Below are 24786 nucleotides of genomic sequence, written 5' to 3'. Positions count from 1 at the left end.
GGAGAGGGCAGCTGTGGCCCCTATTAAAGACGGTATTTGGGGAGGACTGCCTTCAGGTGAGTTAGGAGCTGTACCAGGAGTACTGAAGCAAGGCCACCTGGTTCTTTTTCTCCAGCTAGTCCAAGGGCCAGGAAGGCCTGAGTAGGGAGGGCTGGGCTTCCCACCCTGGCTCCTCCACTTCCCAGGCGTGGGAGGAAGGGGTTGGTCTATGAGCTGGAATACTGGAGAAGCCAACAGTGTGTGCAGTGTGCAGGAAGGCTCAGATTCTTGAATGCCCTTTAAGGGTCATGCTGAAAGTGTGATGCAGGGCACCACCTGGCATCATGAAGATGGGCATCTGGCCAGCAGGCAGCAGTGCCCAGGTTCTGCTCCAGGTGCCCGCTCCCCTTCCCCCCCCGCCCCAGGTCAGCCAAAGCCTCTCCAAGTTGCCAGAGAAGTGGCGGCAGCTCAGGTGGTGCACGCAGGCCAGCGGCAGCCTCCACCGTTGATGGGTGTTGGCCAGGGAGAGGCAGGTATGTGGGAGATCCTGAAGTGGACACCAGAAGTATATTCAAGGTCATAGCCTCCAGTGTGGCCTCGACATATGCGCCATGGAGAAGTGGCAGGGACACAAAAGACATCTGCAGGCCTTTCCCCTTCCTAGTTTTGATGCTGCCTTGAGGAGCAGGGCACCTGTGGGGGCCAGGTACCTGCTGTGCTCCTGCCTGTAGCCTTACTCCCCAGGTTTGATTTGAAGCTACCCACAGGGGGGTCTCTTCATATCTGCTCCTTCCCACTCCCCACCAACCAGTCCACCTTGGAGCACCCCAGTCCTTGTGAAATCACAGCCCCTGTCACAGAGACCAGCTCCAGACCGCCTTGTGTCATTGAACCCCTAAGTGCTGGGTAAAGATAAAGCAGGAAGCAGCAGGGATGGGAGCACCTGGGCCCTGGGCAAGCAAACGTGGTCGAGTGGGTTGGTAATCAATGCCAGGTGATTTAGCCTGCTGGGTACCAGGAAAAGCCTGGAGCCAAACGACTGACTTAATCAGTTGCCCTGGCAACAACATTGCCCTTGGCTCTACCCAGACAAGACTGATTTGAGCCTGTTGCCCTGGTAACTCGTGTTGCTCCCCGGGGACAGGAAGTAACAGAACTTCAGCTCTGTTGGGTGAGAACACCTCCCCCAACCTGAGGGGGTCCACCTGTGCATCCCGCTGCCAGGTGCAGGGCAGCAGTGGGATGGGCTCTCCACATTCTAAGTGCCTATGGAAGACTCTTGTTACCAAAGGGGAGCCCCCAGGGAGGAGGCTGGGGCACTAGGGCCAGGCTCTTCCCATGTGCCCCTCTCTCCTCCGTCCAGGTTCTCACTCCTCTGGAGGGGGCTGCAGGGACAGCGCCAGCCCCTTCCTCCATCGGAGAGCTTGACAGAGGTCCTGGGCCCTGGCTCCTGCTTCCTCACCCGCAGAGGCAGCCGCTGGTGACCTGCTGAAGGCTGGGGTCAAGCCAGAGGACTGTTGCCTGCAGAGCACTGTCACAGCATTGGCCAGGGGGACATGAGCACTTGGTCAGAAGCCTGGTGGCAGTCTGGGTGAGTCCTTCCAGCCCCATGGTGTGGGTCCAGATTTGTAACCACCAGGCAGGGCCTGCAGGGAGGCCCTGGGCGATGGGGCGGGGGAACACAGCCCAGTCAATTAGACATTTCCTGAGGCCAGGGATTCTTCCATCTTTGCTGCCTGCCTGGAGAGAGGGCGCCGGGTGGAGGCAGCACTAGGCTGTTCCACACCGAGACAGGCAGCTGCAGTCCCTGTCTCAGCCTACGCCCTGCGAACTCTTGATTTTTCTGCCCTGGAGTTGGACGCTGACCCGTCGTAACTTCTCTGACTGGTCATCCTGCCCTGGCCAGCGAGCTGACGGGGGTCCATGTCGGACAGTGACTGGGAAGCGTGGAGGGGGGACTGCAGGGAGGTCCTGCGCCCAGGCACTGAGCAGTTAAGGAGATCCCTGAGAAACAGCGGCAGTGTGACTCAAACAGTAAGAAGACTGCAGCTGCTGGTCCTTTAAATCTCACCTCCAAACCTCAGTGTTTTTGGTTAGGAAAGGAGGTGCCGGGGAGCTGGGGAAAAAGAAGGCTCCTCCTCCCCCTCCTTCTCCACAAGATTCCAGCTTCCCTCGCGTCCCTGGCTCTGAGCAGAGAATGGGGAAGAGACAGATAATCAAGGGTGACAGAGGAGAATACCCAGGGGAAAAAAAGATGGTGGTCCACCCTGGGAGCACCACCAGGAGATGGAAGGAGAGTAGAGAACGGGAACACAACACAAGACAGGATGGGGACTGAGCCCTGGGAAGGTGGGGAGGCCACGCCTGGCTGGGCAAAGAGCAGCAGCTGAAGGTATTTACAGAAAAATCCTCAAAGTAAATCAGTGATAAGACTGTCCCCGCCTCTCCTTGCTGTCAGGTTAAAGGTCATTGGGTGGAAAGACTCAAATCCCAAGAAGGGACGACTGAAGGGGCCAGAGTTCCCAGGCAGCGTTAGGAAAGGGAGAGGCGCTCACAGCAGGGCTGTTCGGGGCCTCTCCTCCCCCAGGTGAGGTGTCTAACCCAAGCCGGCTGTCTTGTTACCACACACACAGCCTAGACACTGTTGACACAACATCCCCAGGTGGCAAGGGTCTGGGGAGGGGCTGAGGAGGCAGCTGACCTGGGAGAGCTGGACTTTGACTAGGCCCTGCCCGGCCCCCACGCCGGCTCCTCCTCTGCACCCCCTCCCCCGCTCCCTCCACTGCTGAAACTGGACTCCAGTTCAGACAGGGCCTGGCTCTGTCCTTGGCGAACAGCAGCATAGGCACCGACCCAAGCAGTCACATTGACTGACATGAGGCCCCTCAAGCTGGCCCAAAGCAAGACCACAAGAGCCATTTTTTTTTTCTTGCAAATGCAGTTCTTTTCCAACATTGCCTGCAACAGCTTTGGTGCAGAGATCTGGGGCCAGGGGGAGGAGCGGGGGAGGCACATGGGAAAAAGAAAGGAAAAAAAAAAAGCCAATTGCACAAAGCCTTCCTCTGGAAAAGCCCAGGCTGGGGTGGTCGAGAAGTGTGCCTCCTTCCCCACCATCCCCTGGAGCGCTGGCTTTGTGAGGCACAAATAGGGATTCATCCCATTCCCCGTGTGAAAGAGCTGTCTGGGAGAGGAAGAATGGCTGCATCTGGATACGTGTGTGTATGCATATATATATAGATATATATATATAATAGGCTATATTAGAAAATTCTCTATGTATAAATATAAAACACTGGTATCCAAACATGACACCACAGCTAACTAAAGTGCTTGACGGAAGTTGGGCATGTGTAAGTATGTAGGTAAAACTATTCATCCTGAGGGAGCTGGGGAAGCAAAAACGTGGAGAAAGGGGTGCTGTCCCAAGCCAGGGCACCAAGGGCACTCTGGCCCCGCAAGGCCTCCGCGTCCTGATCGCCATCCCACGTCAACACCATGCACGCCTCATCCCCACCTCTGCCCTGCTTTCCCCACTGTGCTTCCGCCCATGAGCAGAACAGCGTTAGACAGCTGGGCACTGGGGAGTCGTTCCCACAAGGAGCACAGGTCAGCCTGTGCCCCCAGCTTCCTCCGCCCACAGGGTTCGGAGTGAAGGGAGCGCTGGGGGCAGGAGAGGAGGACTCTTGTCATCATAATTAGTAATTTGAAAAATAAAACACCAGGCTCCTCTAGGCCAGGCTCTGCCAGCTCGCCTCTGGGCCCCCTGCCTGGGTGGGGGCTGGAAGAGGAAGGAGGAAGCCTCGGGGTGGCTGACCCGGGAAGCTGCCCTTTTATCTGCAAGCCCCAAGCAAAGCATTAGCACCTCCACCATCCCCAGACCCCTACCCTGCGAAACAAGACCCATCTGGTCTCAGACCCGCAAAAATGCCACAGGCAAGTGGTCATCGGAGCTCCGGGGAGTAGAGGGGCCCCAGAGAGCAGCCCCCCGGACACAGCGCTACAAGAATGGGTTGGTGTTCGGAGGGCTGCAGGCAAACGGGCCTGATGAGGATCCAGTCTGGAAAGAAACAATCACCACAAATTGTTAGATTAGGGAGGAAGAGCTGGAGGCCACAGAAAAAATGCAGCTCAGGATTCCTTTCTCCCTCAAAATTACTGTGCTGAGGGAAGAGGGAAAATAAGGGAGCTAGAAGGCAAGCGGAGGGGCGGGGAGCGCAGAGGCTCCTTAACTAGCCCCCTCATCCCTGGCTGGGCCAAGGGAGTTTCACGAGGAAGGGGCGTGGTTCCGCCCCACATTGCCCTCTGCTCCTGGAAGGATTCTGTCCCAACCCCCAGAGTGAAAGGCCACACCCACACCAGGCCCGGGCCCTGCACCGGCCACTCACCATGAAGGGGTTGGTGGAGATCCCAGCTGGCTGGCTCAGTGGCCTCTGCCCCAGCTTGGCGGATCCCTGGTCTCCGAAGGAAGAGCCTGGCAGGAAGAGCAAAAACTCAGCTGACGGGAACCCTGCCCCTCGGGGCTGGTGCTGCCCAGCTCACCCGCCTCCCTGCAGGGCAGGCCCAGTTACATCCCAAGGTGGGCAGCCAGCGTGGGCCTCCCCGAAGCCGGGAAGAAACCTGTGGAACAGTCAGAGGACACAGGCAGGTCTGTTGCTTCCCTGGTCTCCCCCTGCTGGTCCAAAAGGGAACTAGCTCAGATGTCTGGCTCCCTAATACATTTCTAATATTCAACACACACAAACACACACACACACACACACACACACACACACAGCAGAGTCCCTGGGGGTGGGAATGGGGTAAGAAAGGAGGGCGCGGTCTGAATCCCTTACCATTCTGCTGCTGAGTCACTGAGGTCGGTGGGGGGAAGAGCGGTGGGGGGAAGGGGCTGGAAAAAGCCCCAGTGGGTGGCACTGTCTGGGGGAAGCCAGGCCCAGCACCACTCATCCCAAAGCCTGGCCCTGTGGAGGGAGGGAGGGACATGAGGTAGGTGAGGTTCTGGAAGGTAGGGTGGAGAACAGTTCTTCCTAAGTCCCTCCAAGACACAGAAATGGGATATAGTTTTTCATTATCCAGAGGTACCCAGTGGAAGTACCCGAAATGAGCACGAAACGCTTCAGCGTCCAAGCATCCTGCCAACCCTGCCCTCTCCGGCCTGTGGCCTGTGGCTTGGACAGCAGGGTAGTTATGATCATGGGGTCAGCTTTCTGCCACCTCTTAAACCGCATAAGTCAAAGCAAATTACCAGCCCTCTCTGCCTCAGTTCTCTCATCTCTAAAACGGGGGACCATGCCTATCTCCTCGGACTGCTGTGAAAATTAAATAACGGATGTAAAGCCCTAAGCGTTGGGCCTGCCACGTGGGTCAGCTTGGTAGCGAATATTATTCTCTCTTCCTGGCCTGAAGGTTTTAGAGGAGCAACCAAAAAACAACAAAAAAACTAAGGGGGGCATGAGTGTGAGTTTGGAGAAAGAAAAGCAGAGGCAGGGGCTGGGGAGGGGCAGGAGACCACAGGACTCCAGCTGAGGAGGGCAGGGAACAGGGCCATGGTTTCAGGTGGAACACAGAAGGGAAGGAGGCTGGGCTCCCAGAGGGAAACTGAGGGTTGGAGAAAAAAGAATCACCACCACTACCAGTTAGCATTAACCCTTCGGAACTGGCTCAGGGAAGTGGCAGCCTGTCTTTTCTAACTCCGAAATTCTGATTTGGTGACTTGGGGGCCTCTAGTTTTCGCCCACTAGGTGGACTGGAAATTAAACCGGTCTGGCCTGGGCTGGTGTCTGGAGAGAGTCAGGGCCAGGGGACAGTCGGGGAGGCTTACCTGTGGCCAAGCCATTGGGCTGGAAAGGGTTGGTGGAAGGCAGCTGGGCATGAGCAGCAGGTGTGGTGAAAGGGTTGAAGGCTGCTCAGGGTGGAATGGGGTAGAGGGGGGATGAAGAGCTGGTTATTTTTTTCTCATTTGGTTAATATCGTGATAACTGAGCATTCCTCTAAATCCTGGTGTGCATCTCTCCCCACTCCCCTCCCTCCAGAGTCCCCAATTTCCTCTTGGCCTTAGATCCCCTCCCTAGGTCTCTACACGCAAGACTCACCTCCAAAGGAGAGCCCTGTGCTTCCGCCTCCGCCAGTGGTGGCCGACTGGAGCGTGGGGACCTGGCTGGCCATCCTGAACATGCTGTGATATGGGGAGAAAAGTCGGCATGCACATCATCTAGCACCAAGGAGGTGAGCTGGGCAAGGAACTAGGAGATGGCAAACTCTGTCCTGCCGGACGGGCGGAGCCGAGTGGGCTGGTATAAGCAAGGCCAGGCTTTCCTGGCCGGCTCTCCTGCCCGATGGCACGCTCCCCAACATCTGGACCTACCTGCTAGGGATGCCTCCAGCTGATGCCCCGGGTCCCAGGAGGCTGCCTGTATCTGCAAGGCTGTTGGGCTGACTGGCAGGTGCCAGAGGAGAGGCACAAAATGGAGTCCCCTGGCTGCTCCCTGGGCAGGCACAGGAAGTAAAACAGGGGGTGCTGGCATGAGACAGGACGGAAAGGGCAGGAGGAGAGATGGAGGCAGGGGTGCAGTGGAGGGGGAGGGGAGGGATGGCACCAACGGGGTCCTCTGAGGCAGCCCGTCCTTCCCCCGGATCAGATCGCCCAGTCCAGGAGGGTTTGTCTCCCACCGAGAATTCTAGGCGACGTGAGACTCAGCCCTTCTCAATCTCCCGAGCGCTCAAGACCGCCACCGCAGAGAGAAAAGCATTTCTTCCTCCTCGTCCAGGTCACCGTCCCTCCTGCTCTAGTTTGGCTTACACTTCCCATTTTTTCCTTAAGAGATGGAGACGTCTGTCTTTTGCCTAAACCACCATTTCCATTTATGAATAAATCATATGAAGGAGCAGGTAGAGGGGTGGGGGAGGAGCTGTGAAGGGCAGAAAGGCTCAGGGACACTTGGGTGACTCGGGGAACGTGGAGATGGCACTGGAGGTGCTGAGCATAAATCTCCGGCCTCGCCAGCACCCTTCCCACTCCTATCGAGCAGCCTGCTCCCCTCTCGGGAGCCCCCTGACGCCACGACCTCAGATCAGGGCTGGGACGCACTGCCCACGGGGCAGGGCCGACAGCAGGGCTCTCCTGCCCTCCCTGGTGTTCATAGTCAACATGGAAGAGCCTCACAGGGGAAGTTTACAGAACAGCCCTCGGGCGAGTTAGGGTTAGGGTTAGGGTTAGGGTCCAATCAGCAACCTGGTCTCACAGGACGAGGCCTGAGGCCCTGTCATTTTAAGAAAGCCTCTTTATCTAAGTCTCATTTGTAGTGTGGGGTCTTGCCAACTACTCTGGGCTACAGTGAGGGTAAAATGAGGCTACAAATGGGGAAAAGCTTGATTTTTCTGAGTGCTGGAAGACTCTTTGTTACCGAAGGGAAACACACTTTACATAGTGCCCGCCTCCTGACGGTGCTCCGGAAGGGTGTGCTGAATGAACAGCTGAACAGGCAGAGGGAGAAGAACTGGATTCCCGTTGTGGCTCTGCCACCTGCTACAGCTGTGACTCCAGCAAACCATCTCTCTCACTCTCCGGAGCCCACTTTTGTTTTTGCTCCCCAACCCCGCCCCCTGTAGGGTGGCTGTAAAGGCCCTCTGAGATAAAGTGTTTTGAAATCTATAAAGCATAACACAAACGTGAGGCATTATCATACGTATAAGATACTACTTCCAGGGTCAGAGAAGCAAGACATGGTCTCAAAGGAAACACAGGATGGCTGGCTCAGATGGTAAACACGAGTGGAAAGGGCCCGACACACGGCCCTCACCTCTGGCCTTTCCACGCTGCCTTGAACAAGCGGCCTTGCCCATGGCCTTGGCCTGCTAACGCCTACTCACCCTGCAGGCTTAACAGAACCATGTCTTCCATGGGCCTTCCTGACCCCAGTGTTTGATCCTGGTTTTCCTCTCCTAGCACCTTGTTCTTTTCCTTCCTAGCACTTGACATATGTATAGTGATGTATTTTTGTTTATTTCTGTATCAACTGGGTCCCCACTAGACCAATTCCACTACCGAAAATTCCCTTACAGATATAACTTGCCAATGTGCTGAAGCAGGGTTATTAACTGCAGCGCTGTTTAACAGCAAAAGACGAACATCCTTAATATTCAACAACAGGGAACTGAGTAGATAAATTATGGTCTAGACATAAGTTGGACAGTGGTGCAGCTATACAAAAGAATGAGGAAGCTCTTAATGTACTAATAAAAAAAAACTAGGGCTTCCCTGGTGGCGCAGTGGCTGAGAGTCCGCCTGCCAATGCAGGGGACGCGGGTTCGCGCCCCGGTCCGGGAAGATCCCACATGCCGCGGAGCGGCTGGGCCCGTGAGCCATGGCCGCTGAGCCTGCGTGTCCGGAGGCTGTGCTCCGCAATGGGAGAGGCCACAACAGTGAGAGGCCCGTGTACCGCAAAAAAAAAAAAAAGAGTAAGTGAAGGCTACTGACCCCTTTCCCCAGAGGCACAGCTGTGGAGAGGTGAGACGAGAGACCAGCGTGGATCAGGCTGCAGAGACATTTTGTAGGACGGGAACTTGAAGTGTATTTGTGGGAAAAAGGGGACATGCCGGTAGAGGTGGAGAAAGTGGAGGTGAAATTCAGATAGCAAAGCTGATGGGACCAAGCCCTGCAGAAAGTGGGAAAGGACGAGGGAGGTAACCTTCACAAGGGAAGATACTTCTCTTTCTCAGACATGAGAGGAAGAAGAGGGAAAGGAAAAGATAAAGACACAAGGCAAGGAAGGAAATGGCAGGGTCGGGGTGGTTCTCAAATCCGCGTTGCTCCCTGGTCCCCTCAAACCTCAGCCCTGGTTTCTTGTTAGTACAGTTTTGGGCTTTCTTCTGAGCAGCCCAGAACTATAATGTGGATCTTCCTTTTCTAAAGGGTGAGGCTGCTGTGTTTATCCAAACCCCTCTGTTAAGGGTATCTTCCCGGTGCCAGGCACGGAGCATACCAGATGGGGATGGGGGACCGGCTGTAACGTGGAAGAGCCGAGAAGCCAGCAGGGAAGCCGAGTGCCCAGGGCCTGCCTGTGAGGTTCCAGGGATGGGCTGCTTCTGGAGAGCCAGCACTCAGGGGACAGTGCTCTCCTCAGCCCCTCCCTCCCCAACCCCTGGGCTTTCCTGAGGGACAGCGCTAGGCTGTAGCCACTGCGAGCCCTGGTCTTCAGTCCTCTCGCACCCACGGGCTGTGGGGAAGGCTGGGAAGCCACCAGGGCGGTGGTGGATCTTCGGCTTCTCAGACCCCAGGCCTTTCCTTTGTCCGACGGACTTGAGGTACATGGACTTTCTCAGCGGACACAGCTCCCCGTCCTTACTGGGGTCCGACTCCTCAGTCTTGCTCTGGGCCCTTGGGTCAGGGTGCTCCCCTCAGTGGGGACCAGGCTCTCCACTGAGGGCGGGGAGAGAGTGCTGTGTGCCTCCTGGCTGGCGCTAGAGGGCAGAGCCGGCCCTGGCTCAGGCAGGCTGGGCTCCCTGCACCGAGGGCGCGTCCTCAGAAAGGAGGCCGACGCTCCCAATACCTGTGCTCCTTTGCTTCCTATCCACTGCCAGAGCCTCACTCCACAGGGCTGGATTAGTAGACTTGCCTTCTAACAGTTTCAGGGGAAACTGCACTTTTAGAAATGCCCCCTTCTCCATACTCCCCCCTCAGATATATAACAATACAACCAGCCTTGTCAGAAGAGACATCCACCTCTCACCCAAATCTTCCTACTTCCTCCCCAGTGGTTCCTCACGTCACACTCACAGAAACACCCTCGTGGTCATGGTGTGGCTGGGAATGAATGGGATCTGCCACTGATCACACATTTGATTTTGGCCAAGCTGAGCCAGTTTCCTCAGCTGCAAAACAGAGATCTTTCTTTCCTCATGGAGATGATACGGGGGTGCTCCCCAAGCACCGTCAGCACTGGTGGGCTCTGGGTCCGGCCGTGGGCTGTCTGCTTCTTGAGATGAGCAGACACTGGACAAACGGTCCACCCCAGGTTCAGCCTGGGATGGCTCCAGGGCTGACGCCTCCCTTCTCTCCTTTAAAGCTTGGCACTTTAAGCACTCCCTTTAAACCAATCAGTTGCGTTAGGAATGCATCTCTGAACCAACCAATTTATAACCACCTTGTAATAGGCTGTTTCCTTTCCAGATCCCATTCCTGGGAATAGTTCCCTCTTGCTAAATTGAATATTCCTGTACCAGTATACATGTTTGCCAACAGCATACAAAAGGGCCTATTTCCCCACACAATACTGGCCATTATTAATCTTTAAAAATTTTGTGAATATAATGTGCGCAATTACTATCTTATTCTAATTTGTGTTTTCCCTGTGTTAGGTTGAGGACATTTTCATGTTTTCTGGGTATTATCTGCTTCTATCCCTTGTCCATTATTCTAGTCTTTCTTATTAACAGGAGTTTAAAAAGGCATATTATGGTTATTAGCTTTTTGTCTGTTTTCCATGTTGTAAGTACGTGTCTTCTCCTTATCTGCTTCATGCCTTTAAGGACATGAAACGTTGTGTGGGGACAATTTTTAGGACATCTTTTACCATATAGAATAACATGACCTATGCAATTTCTCCTTGTTAGAATTTATGGAGATTTTGTTTCCCAGTATATGGTCAAATTATAAAAGGGTTATATGTTTGAAAATAATATATATTCTGTATTTTTGTTACAAAGTTCTACTTATACTTCTTAGGTCATACTTGTTAAAGTGTTCCTCAAATGGTCAACTCTCTTCCCTCCTTGTCTATCTACTCCACCTATGAATCTTGTGAGAGGATCTATTATAGTCTCCATCTGTTGGTTTATCAGATTTTCTTTCTGTCTAATAGTTTTTGCTTTATGGATTTCAAGGCTACTCTGTCAGTTACTTTAAGTTCACAATGTGAGAACTCTGCTGTGAATTTTAACTTCTGTCAATATAAAATGTCTCTTCTTGTTCCATTCAAAAAATTAAAGACAAGAGCAACAGTGGGAGGCGGGGGCGCTGTGGGCAGAGCAGAGTCAGGAAGTCTGCGCTGTGGGCTGGGCTCTGCTGGGCTGTGGGCTGCACGACTAGGGAAACTGCTAACTGCCTCCTTTGTTAAAGGCTAAATTTGAGGGGTTCCTTCCAGACCTCAAAACTCTAGGGTCAGAGGACCTGAGACAGAGGCTTCTGCCTTGGGTCAGCTGTGGAGTGGGAGGAATAACTTACCGAAGCTGTGACTTCCAGTTAGCATCCGACTGGCTGGCAGTGAGGGTGGGGCAGGGAAAGGGCAGATAGGTGGGGAGAAGAGAGAGAGTGTCAGTCACTGGCCGTCCCCAGACATCCGTCCTCACAGCGCTCCAGCTGCCCTCCTGTGTGCAGGATGTCCAAAGGAAGGAGGCAGCCCGAAAGCTCTGAAGCCTGATTGATGTCTGGGAGCTTCGGGAGGGACCGAGTGCTTTAGGGGCCTTTAGACTCTCCTTCCATCCCACAGGAACACCACGACGCAGAGCTGGCAGGCTTCTGCTCTAAGAGGGATGCCTGAGGACTTCTGGAGACCACCTAGGACACTGACCCAGCCCTTGCCCTGGGGGCCCTCTCGGGGAAAGGTCATGTCCATTCTCATGTTTTCTAGGACTCGGGTCTCCACTGCTTCCCAGTCAGCGACCTCCCAGTGCACAGCCTGCACAACTCCTGATGCAGTTTTAGCCATTTCCTTACATGAAGAAAGAGAACAGAGCCCCTTCTTCCTGACAAGAACCTCATCAGACTCCTCTCGTCCTTTCCTGGAGCTTCTCCTCTTTGTGCGGTACTTTGGGTGGGTGCGGATGTGAATGCAGGGTGATGTATGAGTGTGGACAGTGGGTCACAGTTGCAAGCAAGGAAGCCAGAGGGGCAGAGCTTACCTGGGGGTGCTGGCTGGGCCTGGAACGGGGCTTGGCCAGCTGGAGGCATGCTTCCAAATGCAGAAGAGCCAGGGCTACTGCCAAAGGCATCAAAGTTGGCAAAGCCCCCATGGGAAGGCGTCTGGCCTATAGGTGGAGAGAATATAAAGGTTATGTTTATATATGATGTATATGTAATCCATATCACACGGACTAGTTCTGAAGGCCAAGGGCCGCTCAATGGGACATTTGCCTTCCTGCAGGGTCCTCTTCAGAGGGAGTTGGTAGGAGCCTGGGGCAGAGAGCCAGACACATGCAGGGGGAAAGGGCATCTCAGAGGCCTCCAGGTTCACTCCCCATTTTTTATCCTTACTCCGTGAGGCATTAACATTTTTGTCAGGGCCTAGTTTAGGCGGAATCATGGAAAAAGATTTTGCTGGGGGCAAGGGCTTTAAAAAGGAAAAAGGGAAACTAGATAATCACTTTGTTCCACCCTCTACTGGCTACTGCTGGTCTTCGGGAAGAGGACAGGGGAAATGGAACCTGTGCCAATCCCCTTGCCCCATTTTAACAGAGAGAGAAACTAAGAAAAAGGCTCTTTCCAGTGCTCTAAGAGGGAGGGCTGGGAGCCCCCAACTGACATGCTTTCTGGTCAAACTCCCCAAACTAATTCCGGCTGTAATCCCGGCTGTACTCATCTGACCCCCACCCTCCCAGCCGTGATACTTCAGAATTACCATCACGTTCATTCCTGTGCAGCGAGCTAGGGCCGAGTGAATTCCTTGTGTGATGGGGACGTATGTTGTAGGAAGGTTCTCTTCCCAAGTCCCACTTACCCCCAAAGGCTGGGAATGCAGCAAAAGTTGGTGCCACCTGGGGAGCAGCAAATGGGTCTCCGCCGATGTCGGCCAGCAGGTCAGTACTGGCTTTCTTGACCGAGGAGGGGGGAGGTGGCTGAGAGCTCCGGGGCTGGGACATCCGGGGCTGAGACTGACTGACAGACTTGGAGGAGAAGGCAGTACATATAGCACTCGGAATCCCAGCCATGACCCAGGCCCTTGCATGGCTCCCCGGGCTGCCCCCAGATAGGCGAGTGGAGAGAGAAGAGAGGCAGAAACTACCCTCAACCGAGAGGGCTCCCGGGCGGAAGGTGCCTGAGCCCTTCTCATCCCTAATTCCTCTGTCCTCTCAGTGCAGCAGCTCCCGGAACCACGTATTTTAGAGTACGTTAGTCAAGGCAACCCTGAGATACACAGGGATGTCGCCCAACAGCCCCTCCTCATCTTTCCCAGGCGCCTGAAGCAGTGTCCTGGCCCCTGTTTTTCCTTGGAGGAGTGGTCACGTTTGAAGTTGATACTCTGACTTCCCTAAATACCACTTCCGGTTGGGGTCTTTCTTCCAAAACATACAGATCCAAGGTGAGAGATGCAAGACATGGGAACAGCAGGGCTGAGAACCTGCTCACACCTCTTGGACCGTCGTCTGCTAAGTTCAGGCGATTGGATTTAGGAAACTGATACCCCTGTCTCCCAAATCCCAAAATAAGTTGCAGGGCACATCTGAGAGTTACCTGGCTGGAAGTGGAGGCAGCGGCCGAGAGAGACGGCACAGGATCCCCCAGAAGTGTCCGCGGGGGCTTCCCTTCCGGAATGGACCCCTGGATGGCGGTGGAGGTGCCGCCTTTGGTATAAGTGGGCCCTTTGACTTGGTCTGGGGGGACATACCTTGGAGAGAGAACAGTTAGGCTAAGAGGAGAGGGGTGGAACCTTGGACCTTGCTCAGCTTAGGTGCTTGAGAAAACACAGGTTACAGCAGTCAAAGTCCTTTCTCACTTTCCCTACTGATTTTCTTTTTTGAACTAAAGGGAATTTAGCAACTTAGCAAAGTTCTGCCTAACTTGAGCTTCCCCTTTACTGTCAGATGCTCATTTTTTTCCTGCAGGGATGTTCAGTTGGCTCTGGCTTGTGCCGGTCTTCCCCTCATCTCTCCCTCCTCTCTCTGACACATCAAACCATCTGGGTTTCAAGTAATAACACCTGCAATCATGCTGAGCAACAGGTGATCCTATTTTCCAACTTCCTACTCAAGGACCCCCTTTTATTTCCTGGGAGTGTCTTCAGGTTCCTCCTTCTCTGCCACCTCATTTCCTAAGTGCTCACGATCTATCCTGCCGGCTGCTGCGCCTTCTGATCAAATCCCCTTCCACTCCAGTGGATGCGGTCTCTACTCCGGATGTATCTTCTTTATCCCGAGGACCGCCCCCTGAAGGGACTCCAAAATTCTGTTTTATCCACACCAGTCTCCTTGCTCCCTGAATTCTCTTCTCCACCCCAGAGTTACCCCCAACCGTGCACACCCTCCCACCCCAGAAATCGAACAATAGGAAGTGACACCTGGGGAGAGAAAAGGCAAGACAGAACAGAGATGCTGTTTCCTCAGCAGGAAAACAGGGGACATATGAATCACGGGTTAAAAGCATGAAGCTAGAGGACATGTGCTCCCAGCCACCTCTCTCCATAAATGAGATCAGCTGAGCTATAAAAATGAACCCAAACTCCCTAGTGGGGGCCCTAGCTCTCCCCTCCAATCAGTCTACTGTCTCCCCAAAAGAGGGGACATCAAATCTGCAAGGTTAGTGACCAAGAGCAAGTTGTTCTTTCCTGTACCTTTGTTATTTTGAAGTCAGAATTCGGCCCTAACTGAATCTGAAGGGAACAGACTCAACCCTTGTCTAGCCTTTGAGAGAAGCCCCAGTTCAGCTCTGGAAACTGGACTGTAAGATGAAGTGTGTCTTGGACACATGTCTCCAGAGCAATCTCTTTCCTCCTCCTTACCATCTCTTCTTCTCATATTTTTCCTGGAGAAACTCCTTCACCTTCTGAGGATCCCTGGAATCTGGTATTAAAGATGTCCGAGCATCGAAAAGACCCAGCCAAATCTTCCTGCAAACCTAAAGGAATGAAGTCAGGTGGCAGAGGAACTGGGGCAGAAAGCATGAAATGGGAGTCAAACCATTTCCAGCTCATTCATCAATAGACATTTATCAAGCATGGACACAATGTGAGGATCTGGGTACACCTACAAAACAGACATGATCCCTGTCCTCGCAGAGTGGATCATCTAACGGGGAGGTCATGCCTTAGATAAATAAAAATACATTTATAATGACACACTGTGACACATCTTGTGAAAGAAAACAGAGGGCCATGAGAACTAAGGGGGACTAAATTTGGATGGAGGTGGGGTCAGGAGCAATTTTCAGAACTGTGGCTTCCAGAACACCCCCTAGAGGCCCTTGTTTGCACCCTCCAAGTTAAGTCTGTCACCCATAAGCTAGGGGTACTGCTGACACCAAGGCTGGCATCTTCCCACCAGCAGATTTAGCTGGAGAAGGGGTTTAACTCACTTTCAAGTAAATGACATGGCTTAGACCCAGTTGCCGAGGCTCCAGTCAGCAGAGCTGGCTCCAGGAGCTCTTGCTCAGAGGGCCCAGCCCAGTCAACCCTGAACGCTCATCACTGTGGAGCATTTCCTCCCTCGAGTGCCCAGGGGCCACCCCCGACAGAGATTTTGCTTCTTCCCCTGATTCTTCCAACAAGGGGCCTGGACAAACCCCAAATTTTATAACTAAGATTCTGTAAATGTACACCTGGACATAAGTTAAGATACCTTACATACTAAAAAATAAGGGAAACTCGAGCAAAAAAGAAAACTGTAGGGCTTTTCTATACTCTTGAGGCAAAGCTCCACCGACAGATAGGGCAACTGCAGCCTGGAACCCTTCCGTCTGGGGTGGCTCACCTCGTTTCCACGGGATTGCAGGAACACTACCTCAGGCTCAGTGAAAGTTGTCATGGAGATGGACTTGACACGATGAGGGGGGTTTAGGCCTCTCCTGTGGGAGACAAATAGAAAAAAAGAGAAGTAGAATGCCACTAGCACTGCAGGTCTGTTTATGGGAGGAGAGGGAGGGGGAAAGGATAAAACCACACGTACATGAAACTCTCTGACTGAAGCTACTTCCTAATTCAAGGAAAGAAGGGAGGCAAGAATGTTCTGGAGGCTTCTCATGAGAGACAGGGAACCCCAGTCATTCTGGAGAGGAAGGTAGAGCCTGCCCATCCAGAAGCCTCCTCTACCTCGGCTCAGACCACAGCAGCTGAGTGTTCAGGCTGAGGGGTTACTTCTGGGAACTCTGGCATGGGGCCATTTCCCGTTTCCTGCTTCATCATTGTTTGAGACCTACAGCACATCCTCAGGGTCCCAGAGCCCATGGAGACACAAATCCCTCATGCATGAGGGAAAGCAAAAATGAAGGCCCATGACTATCCCTGATAATACCAACATAGATAAGATTTGGAGACAAGAGTCCCTAGGCTGGCTGCTCCCCCTCTGGACTACACAGGAGGGCGGTGTGGTGGAGGGATGGAGCGGGCCCCTCTTTTTAGGGAGTGATCTCTGGGAAAAGAAGTATTCCAGACTTTCTTTCACTTCTAGATCTTTCAACGAAGCAGGAGGAAGTCAGGTTCAATCATGAGTATGAGACGGGCATGAGTCAGGAACATATACCCTGTAGGGATGCTTCTGTGCCAGCTCTGTGTATTCTGTTAACTCCCTGGGAGTCCAGCTCTGCCCACAGATGCCCTGTGGAGATCACAGCTGAGAAGGCTTCCTCGCCCCCACTCAGCTGCCCTCCAGAGTGCTCTAACGGGAGCCTGGGGCCAAGCCAGGCAGGCTTTCCTTACCTTCAGTTTTACTCTAGTCTGAACCTATGGCCCTCATCACATGAAAACACAACTGGCTGAACCAAAACAAATAAATTAGACCCTGGGGTCAGGAGTGAAAGACCATGGGCACACGCAAGAAAGACAGTCTCAACTGATAAGGCCTCTTCTGGTTTTCACTCCCCTGGAAAAAATGGGCAAAGCAAGACGTGAAAATAAAAGTAACTCTAGAATATGGTCCTGGCTGACGCCCTCAGGAAAGCAAACAAAATTTACCAGATGGAAATCTTAGGGAAAGGTGGAGAAAGCACACCTGCAGGCTTACAGGTGCACACGATGAATACAGGTGCCCAGGCGAGCCTGGCAGAACGGCAGTGCGTGGGTTAGCATAAGTGAAGGCAGCCTGGGTGGGGAGAACGGACAGAAGACAGAGTAAAAGGTAAACAGTGAAGGGCAGCTGCTCTTTTGGACAAGTTACCGAGTACGGAATTCTAACCAAGGACAGGAAGGACACTGGAGGCTACAACTGGGGACGTTTTCAGCAATTCTGCTACAAGACTTGGATGGGTTTCAAAATACCCCTTTAAAAGATAAGCAATATCAAAGAGGACAGATGCCCTGAGGAAAGATGAGCTGGGGGGGGGGGGGAACCAAAAGCCAGGCTTTGTAACTCGGTGTCAAACCATAGCTCTTAAACCTGATTTGACCTGAAGACTCTCTTCTGATTGCATTTCAGAGACTCCAGTTTTCTCTCCTAAAGCCTCTCTTACGAGTGGCTTGGTTCTGTTCTGTTCCTGAAGTCCAGACATCCCGCAGTCCAAACATCCCACTTTGATACTCTTTCCCTTGCCCTTTCTCACCTTAACCACTGTGCCCTTCCCCCTGGGATTGCCAGGCCTTTCCGAGGTCTAGCCAGAGCAGACCTCTTGGGCTGCCCTGTCGCCTCCCACTGACAAATATTTACTTTGCTAAATAAAACACAAGGCATTGTGTTTGGCACTGTGGGGGATGCAAAAATTATAGGACCTAGTCCTCGATCACTTGCTTCCAAGAAGGAGCCAAGGAGCCCAGAGAGGGTACTTTGCAATGCAGCAGGCGCACACAGTCAGATGGGGGAGGACGTGGCACCAGGATGCAGCAGTGAGGGAAGAGAAATGGTCATGGGAAAAGTAAAATGTATTATGTTTACACTAGAAAAACAGATTCTAAGCCTATCACAAAAAGGTCATTGACATTTCCTGACAGGACAACCAGGAACTGTTAGCAAAGTATAAACAGGGAGGTGTGCTTCCTTGGGAGGGGTGGGGGGCAGGGAACTTGACCCACTCATCAGTCTAGAGGGGATGCTTAGAGCAACAGAACTTCCTCTGGCTGGGCTTGGACTGGAGGGGTTTTGAGGCGGGGTGGAGATAGGATAAAGGAAAGGCAGAGAAAAGAAGTGATTTAGGTGCTTTGGGCCAAATGAATCTGATGGAACAGGATGTTTCCATAGCACAGGACAAAAAGCACTGCTCTGACCTTGATGTCTGTAGACTGGATCATGTATAACCAGAGCCACGGTTTGGGGGCAGGGAGAGTCTACAAGGCAACACTGCAGCCCAGGAAGAGGGCCTAGTTACACGGCCTATGAGTCAGAGCGTTTGTCTCTGAATCATAGAGAGGCCACTGCTGGCCAAGAGAAGCAATTTAGAAATGAGAGCCTGTCTCTTCCCAGGAGCCGAAATCAAATGGTCTAGGAGTGTTGTGTGTTACCGGGTACAAACCAGGGTCATGCACTGGGCCAGATGGGAATCACTGGCCTGGAACTAAACAGACCCAACTCTCCAACTTGCAGCCAGTCTCCCCACCATAACTCTCAGGTTCTCCCCAAAACAAGAAGTGAGAGCTCAAAGGAGGCACTGCTTTTGGTTATCACAGCAAATCTATTCTATTATTTCTAACCAGGAGGAGCTGGGGAAATAGAGATAAAGGTATTTGCCCAGAATAGGGCAAGTTTTTCTAGTTGAAGGCAAGTAACTTACTAGGGCTCAAGCCTTCAGCCCAGTCATGACGTCTTTTTCTACTTCAGTTTCTTTTTCACAGGGCACCTAAATGGCACTTGAAGTACTCTGACTCACTCTCTGAAGCACTCTGAATTACTTGGCAAGTGAAGCGACTTGCAGAGATCCTGAAGTCTGCCCAATCCTCCCTCTCTTTGCCTCTCTCCCCTCCCTTTGCTTCTATTAAGCATACTACTATTTCTGCAAATACCACATCCTTTGTTTCTCTGTGGTCATCACCCTCAAACTGGCCCATGTTTTGCTTCTATCTTGCTTCATAGAAGCCTCAAACCTGCTCAGCTGCTCAGATAAGAAGGGTTCTGCCAGGTCGACAGTGGAAAAAAACAGTTCTACCCAGCACCCAAGTTCCTTCATTTGTGCCAGATTTGGACTCGGGCATTCCTTACCTCTGAATATTTGTGTTCAAATTCATACACCCTAGATTGTGTTTCTTTGCCCCTGGGATTCCATTCCTCTGCCTCTGAGCAGGGTTCAGCTAAACCAGGTTAGCTCTTATCTTGGACCCAAACATTACCAAGAAGAGTCCCTCTTAGGAAGGCTCCCCATTACCCTGCTCCAGGGTCAATTTCACTAATTTTAGGGAATTCCTTCCTAACTGAAAGTCCCCTGCTTCGACCCATTTCCTGAAGTTCTTCCTCAGTGACAATAATAAACAGCTGCCCTCATGTAGAGACACGTTGGAATCCTGATACTACCAGCTGCTACCTTCCTCTTCAGGCTCAATCTCAATCCTTTCACATTTTGCCCCCTTTCTTCTCACCCCTTTGGTAATTTATTATTTTCTTAGGAGCTTTTCAAGTTGTCCAAAGGCCCTATACAATAAAATACCTAAATCTGTAATTTTAGAGACTCTGTCCATCTCTGCCTGGCAGAAGTGAATATGAAAGGAGAGGCGCGGACCTCCCTGGTGGCGCAGTGGTTAAGAATCCTCCTGCCAATGCAGGGCACACAGGTTTGATCCCTGGTCCGGGATGATCCCACATGCCATGGAGCAACTAAGCCCATGAGCCACAACTACTGAGCCTGTGCTCTAGAGCCCGTGAGCCACAACTACTGAGCCCTCGTGCCTCAACTACTGAAGCCCGTGCGCCTGGAGCCTGTGCTCCATAACAAGAAGCTCGCGTACCGCAACGAAGAGTAGCCCTCTCTCGCTGCAACTACAGAAAGCCCGCGCGCAGCAACAAAGACCCAACGCAGCCAAAAATAAAATAAAATAAAATAATTTTAAAAAAAAGAAAGGTGAGGTGTGAGGGGATGGAGGGACAGGACTAAAATAAGGGCAAGGCATATGTCTACCTCTCCAGTCCAGACAGATGGAAAAGTACTGAATTATTGAACAACATACTATACCTTTCCTTCCATGGAGATAAAAATGTTTCGGTTAGGAACAGCTATTAGCGAGCCAGACAGGGAAACTAAGGCACCAAGAGGGTAGCAACTTATCACAAATAAAGAGCTGTCAAGCACATCTCTTGACATCCAGTCCCGGGCTCCATCCACCTCAATCCTGACTTAATCCCACTGTCAGAATAAAGTTGTAAAGAAGTAGAAGAGACAAACAGCCACTACTGAGCCCTGAAAGATGACGGATTAAAGGACAGACTCCAACAGACAGGTCAGGGAAGTATGTCATGTACTTGGCTGAAAAACTGGGTGTCAAAGACAGTGCCTAGCCCAGATGCCAATGAGATCTCAGGCCTCTCCATCTATTTCCTTTTTAAAGAAAAGTGGTTTATCGATTGAGGCATCCAAGCAAACCAGAACAAGAAGGAACACTGAGGCACTGCTTTGGAAAGAAGTCCTTTTCAGCGGCAATTTTTACCCCCCCAGCTTCAAATGGCAGATTTGTCTCCTAGTCAAAGAGTTAGTAGTATAACTGAACAGACAAGCGCATGAGTAGATTGGGGAGAGTAAAAGGATCTCTATCCAGGTTAAGGAAATTAGGTATTGGAAGAAAACCAAATGAATAAAACTAGGTCAAATTTGGGACCTACCACTGTGGCAGCATGTATGTAAATTTAGAAACGGCAGAAATTAGCAGCCTCTCTCTCAGGGCCACACACCAACACTGTGGGTTTTTGCTTGAGCTGAGAAAAAATTTCTCATTGAAAAAGACAGCAAGAATGAGCTCACACATGCAGAGCTGAAGGTACAGCCATACCCACTCCCCACTATTAAAATCTCAATTTTTCTTCAGATCTTGGGAAATTCAACTTTGGCTAGAACACTCAACTTTGTTATTATCAGTCAATCCAGCCAGATGGGAACCCTGGCAATTCTGCTCACTGCCCCAGAACACTCCAGCCCCCTAAGTGGTCGACATATTTGTAACACACTCAACAGAAAACTGGCTTTCAAAAGAAAGCCAAGCCTCTGTCTCCTTTCTCTGGCTATGATGTGAAGTATGATACTTCAATTTCCTCTCCTTCAGTATCCTCTTTATTTTAAGAAAGAATATTTCTTCTCTTTTCATCATCATAGCTGAATATGAGCTCTCATCACTCTCTAGCCCATGCTGAGCTTTAGTTTACTTCATAAGACTTATCACTACCTGCAATTATATATTTCATGATTTATTTAGAGTCCAAGGCCTCCCCTAGGATGCAAGCTACATGAAGATGGGACTTTGTCAGTTTTGTTCATTACCACATCGCCAGTGCCTAAAACGGTGTCTGGGGCTTCAAAGACACTCGACAAACATTTGTTGACTGGTAGACTGATGCAAGATATTGGCCTACTACTACGATTTTCGCTAGCACCACAAAATCCAAATCTGTGGGCAAGCAACCATGTGGACTTAAGACGTTGACCAGTGTACGGGTCACCGTGGAGCCACGCCTCGCCATCGCCTGCTGGGCTGCCTGCTGCCGCCGCACTCTGCAGCCAGCAGTAAGCACGCCCCACCTCACGTTCTGCCTACGGCCCACCTGCCAGCTCCCGGCCCTTCCCAAGGTACATCAAAGGACACTGGTAATACTTTGCGGAGACCCCTTTTAAAGCTTTACGTGCTTTGCCCTAGTCCATGCTATTACGACTCCAGTCAGCAAAGGAGAAGTACCAAGCCACCAGAACCCAGGCAGACGGTCACAGCCAGGGCAGCTACAGCTTTCTTGTAGAGTTTCTTCTGACATTTGTCTCTTTATAATCTCAACATGCCTTCAGTCCAGCTTCTTGACCCTTCACTCTACCCTCACCTCATGCTAACAAACAGTTGGCCCAGCTTCTGATTTCCCAAGCACCAAAATGCGTTCCCTAAAGTCTACCACCTCGAGAATCACTCCGAGTGATTCTCATAATGCTTTACCAAAATACTAAGCAAAAATGTCCCTTTGAGAATCATTTGAAACTAAAAGAAAAGGGGGAGGCTGGTAGACTCCCACCACTTGGTCCTACAGGAACTTAAGTTCCTGAGGAGCTAAGCCCCTAGTTGGAAGTACGTGCACCACAGACAGAGACAGGCCTCTTGAGGTACTTCTCTATTAAGCAACCTTAGGCCATCGTCAGCCCCACCCACTGTCTGTCCAGATCACAGGAGCTTGACTTTTCACCAGTGAGCTCAACAATAATGACCACAGGGGGAAGTGGTAAAGTTCTGTAAACTGTGCACTGATGTTTAAGGAGTTAACTTGTCCAGCAAAAGAAACCGGGTTTTTAATGTGAGCCAGATCCCTTGGCCCTCCTTCTGTCCTGATTGAGGGACATTCATTATAGAAGGGAAGTGTTGTCTGTGGGATACTTTAAACCAAGATCTATAAAATAATGATAATGATGTCAGCACTTTCCATTTATTCAGCGTTTTAGCTTTCATGCCTTGGCAGCTAACTAGGGGAATGAGTTAACACTGTTTCCTGACATTTTCTTCCTGGGACCTAGACTCCGATATGCCATCAGTGTTATCCCCCTGCTTCCTTTGACTTCTCTCCAGACTCCATAATCAGATTTGCCTTTTCATAACAGGATCTTCAGGAATCTGCTCTCTTTGTACTCTGCACTATAAATACTCCTAAACCTTGCTCCTATTCTCCTCAAAGTACTTGTCCCAGTCTCGAGTCTCTATCCTTTGACTTCCTTTGAGCCTCTATCTCAACTTTTGACACATTACTGTTCGTGTTCTAAACCACTATCCCAAGAGCCACAATGCTTTTACTTAGACGAAAGTCAAGTCTATCCTCACAACACACAAGTAAGGTTGATTAAAGCATAGAAGTTTGGCTAAGGAAGTAAGAATTGAATAGAGAAATAATCCTAAACTGCATGAGGAGATCTGGACCCTCATTTCTGGTCTGCCATGATCATAACTAATATGGAACAACAAATGCTGAAAACAGCAACCCCCATCTGGCATTGGATAAGTTACTAAACCTCTCTTAGCTTCTGTTCTCCCATCTGTCACGCAAGAACACCACTCCTTCCTCAGCTCCTGAAGATGTAAGAAGAAACAAGGAAAGCGCTCCTAGTTAAAAATGAAACCAACCAAACTAATGTATTAATACTAAAAAAGTCAAAATAAAGCCCCTGATAAACTTATGAAGATAGACATGCAGGCTTGGTATCAAATGTTAGTCATGCATCTAACCAGATAATTCTCTAAGGGGGAAAAAAGAACCTTACTATATAACCAGAAATCTGGGCTAGAAATCTGAGGCTCTAAATTAGCTCAGGCATGACCAAATTCAGTGCCAGTGCCAAGGTAGCACTGCAGATTATTCAACAACCCCCCCTCCCCCCAAATCTAGAAAGAGTCGCCAGATGTTACTACCAGGAGCAAGCCATGGCAACAAGGAGCTTAAAGGTGTAAATTATTATACTTAAGGATGGCTCATCCAGATCCCCAAACCTCTGGAAAAGTTAAGTTCTCTAACAGGGCAACCCATCAGCATTCATCTCTTAGAATTGTAAGAAATCTCCCTCTGGGTAGCATTCTAAAGCCCTGCAAGATTAGGATCTGTTCCTGAACACTGGAACGTGGCTCTTTACCTGCCACTATCGTTGTGCTGTCAACCTGGGTTAACTTACCTATTTTAAATTGGTTTCTCCGTCTCACAATCCAGGATGGGCACAAGCCAGAAGGAAGAAAGGTACCCCTTCATGTTGAGTCTAGCTTGCTCTACCTCTTTCCTGTTTGCCCTCCACCTACATGAAGTTCCCTTTCAAGGTATCTATCATTCTCTGGACCCTTAAATATCTAACCCCCACCCGACCACAGTTTCCTTCAATTCTCCCCACTTTCGGATCGCCTCGCCTCCTTTAGGGAGTTTCTCCAGTTCTCACGCTGTCTTTCCTTTCCCCTGCATCGCGACTCCAATCGTTTCTTGTCGCCCCTGACCCTTCGCCTTCCCCGTGACACCTCTGCAGCAGACGACCCTCTCGGCACATCCGGCGCGTCCCAGGCCTCCCCGCCGCCCCCGACCTCGGCTCTGTCCCTTCGCCCCGGGTCCCCGCTGTCCTCAACGCCAACTCTCCGCCGCTCCTTCCCGGTCCTCCCCCCCGCGCCGGTCCACTCACAGGAGGCCGGAGCAGGTGGTGCAGACGAAGCTGCCCACGGTGATATCCACGTAGGTGACCCCGCGCTGGGCGCACTCGAAGCAGTGGCGGTTCCCGGCCTGGCTGCAGCCTCCCAGCTCCCGCACCCGGCGACACCACACCTCCGAGGCCGCCTCCGCCTCCGCCTTTCCCCCGCCGACCCCGCCACCCGGCCCTGGGCCCTTCTTCGCTGCCATCACCATGGCTGCTCAACCCCTCGGACCTCCTCCCCGCAAGTCAGCAATCGCCCCTTCAACCACTGCCGCCTTCCCGCCTCCTCAGCCGCCCCCGCACGCCCGGCTCCCCTGACAGAAGCTAGGGAGCCGGCGGCAACCGCGCGAGACTCCTCAACCCCCTGCTTCGCCTGTTCTGCACGCTGATTGGCAAGCCTCCTCCACCTCCTCACTCTGATTGGCCCGGCATTGAACGGCCTCGAGTTGCGGGAGCTGCCAACGCCACGCCCCACTGCCTTCAGACCTCAGGCCTCTCGGATTGGGCTGCTGAGACCCTGGCTGCGAGAACTGTGCGTGCTCTCTCCTTGTTCCCGCCCCCTCTCGCCACTGCCTCCAGGGCTGACCGCCTCCCACACTCGATTGGTGAGTCTTCGGAACTCGGCTCCGACG

At 51.9% G+C, this 24786-nt stretch overlaps 1 protein-coding gene and 1 long non-coding RNA gene across 6 annotated transcripts; one reads left to right on the top strand and one right to left on the bottom strand.

Annotated features, from left to right (window-relative positions):
• The first annotated feature begins 427 nt into the window (after positions 1-427).
• Positions 428-11869, top strand: LOC309816204. Its single transcript, XR_014295980.1, has 4 exons — positions 428-512; positions 1343-1570; positions 6038-6204; positions 11607-11869. It is a non-coding gene; the product is annotated as an uncharacterized lncRNA (long non-coding RNA).
• On the bottom strand, positions 3200-24625 carry AGFG2 (ArfGAP with FG repeats 2). Of its 5 annotated transcripts, none has more exons than XM_082643409.1 (13): positions 24146-24623; positions 15658-15751; positions 14691-14806; positions 13427-13580; positions 12693-12858; positions 11878-12003; positions 11201-11233; positions 6344-6464; positions 6072-6154; positions 5801-5881; positions 4812-4940; positions 4365-4450; positions 3200-4036 (listed from the first exon to the last, which is right to left on the bottom strand). In XM_082643409.1, exons 1-13 carry the CDS (start codon positions 24364-24366, stop codon positions 3977-3979), a joined length of 1470 nt encoding a protein of 489 aa, XP_082499535.1. In that variant the 5' UTR covers positions 24367-24623; the 3' UTR covers positions 3200-3976. The 5 variants fall into 5 exon arrangements, 2 of the variants coding, with proteins under 2 accessions (XP_082499535.1, XP_082499536.1); XR_014295977.1 differs by having other exon boundaries at positions 3974-4036; positions 4365-4651; positions 24146-24625; XR_014295978.1 differs by having other exon boundaries at positions 3974-4036; positions 4365-4648; positions 24146-24625.
• Between the last annotated feature and the right edge of the window lie 161 nt (positions 24626-24786).

Source organism: Mesoplodon mirus (assembly GCF_964341445.2).
Source record: "Mesoplodon mirus genome assembly, chromosome: 15".
NCBI classification, from domain to species: Eukaryota; Metazoa; Chordata; class Mammalia; order Artiodactyla; family Ziphiidae; genus Mesoplodon; species Mesoplodon mirus.
The sequence above is the reverse complement of the archived record's forward strand: the minus strand, read 5'-3'. Positions and strand labels throughout refer to the sequence as shown.

What these genes read in the sequence shown, in the direction of transcription:
- AGFG2 (XM_082643409.1), bottom strand. Translation starts at nt 24,366, where the DNA reads ATGGTGATGGCAGCGAAGAAGGGCCCAGGGCCGGGTGGCGGGGTCGGC. An exon ending in AGTGACTCAGCAGCAGAATG is followed by an intron (nt 4,451 to 4,811) that starts GTAAGGGATTCA and finishes TCTTCCTGCCAG; the next exon opens with GCTCTTCCTTCGGAGACCAG. An exon ending in TCTCCACCAACCCCTTCATG is followed by an intron (nt 4,037 to 4,364) that starts GTGAGTGGCCGG and finishes GTTTCTTTCCAG; the next exon opens with ACTGGATCCTCATCAGGCCC.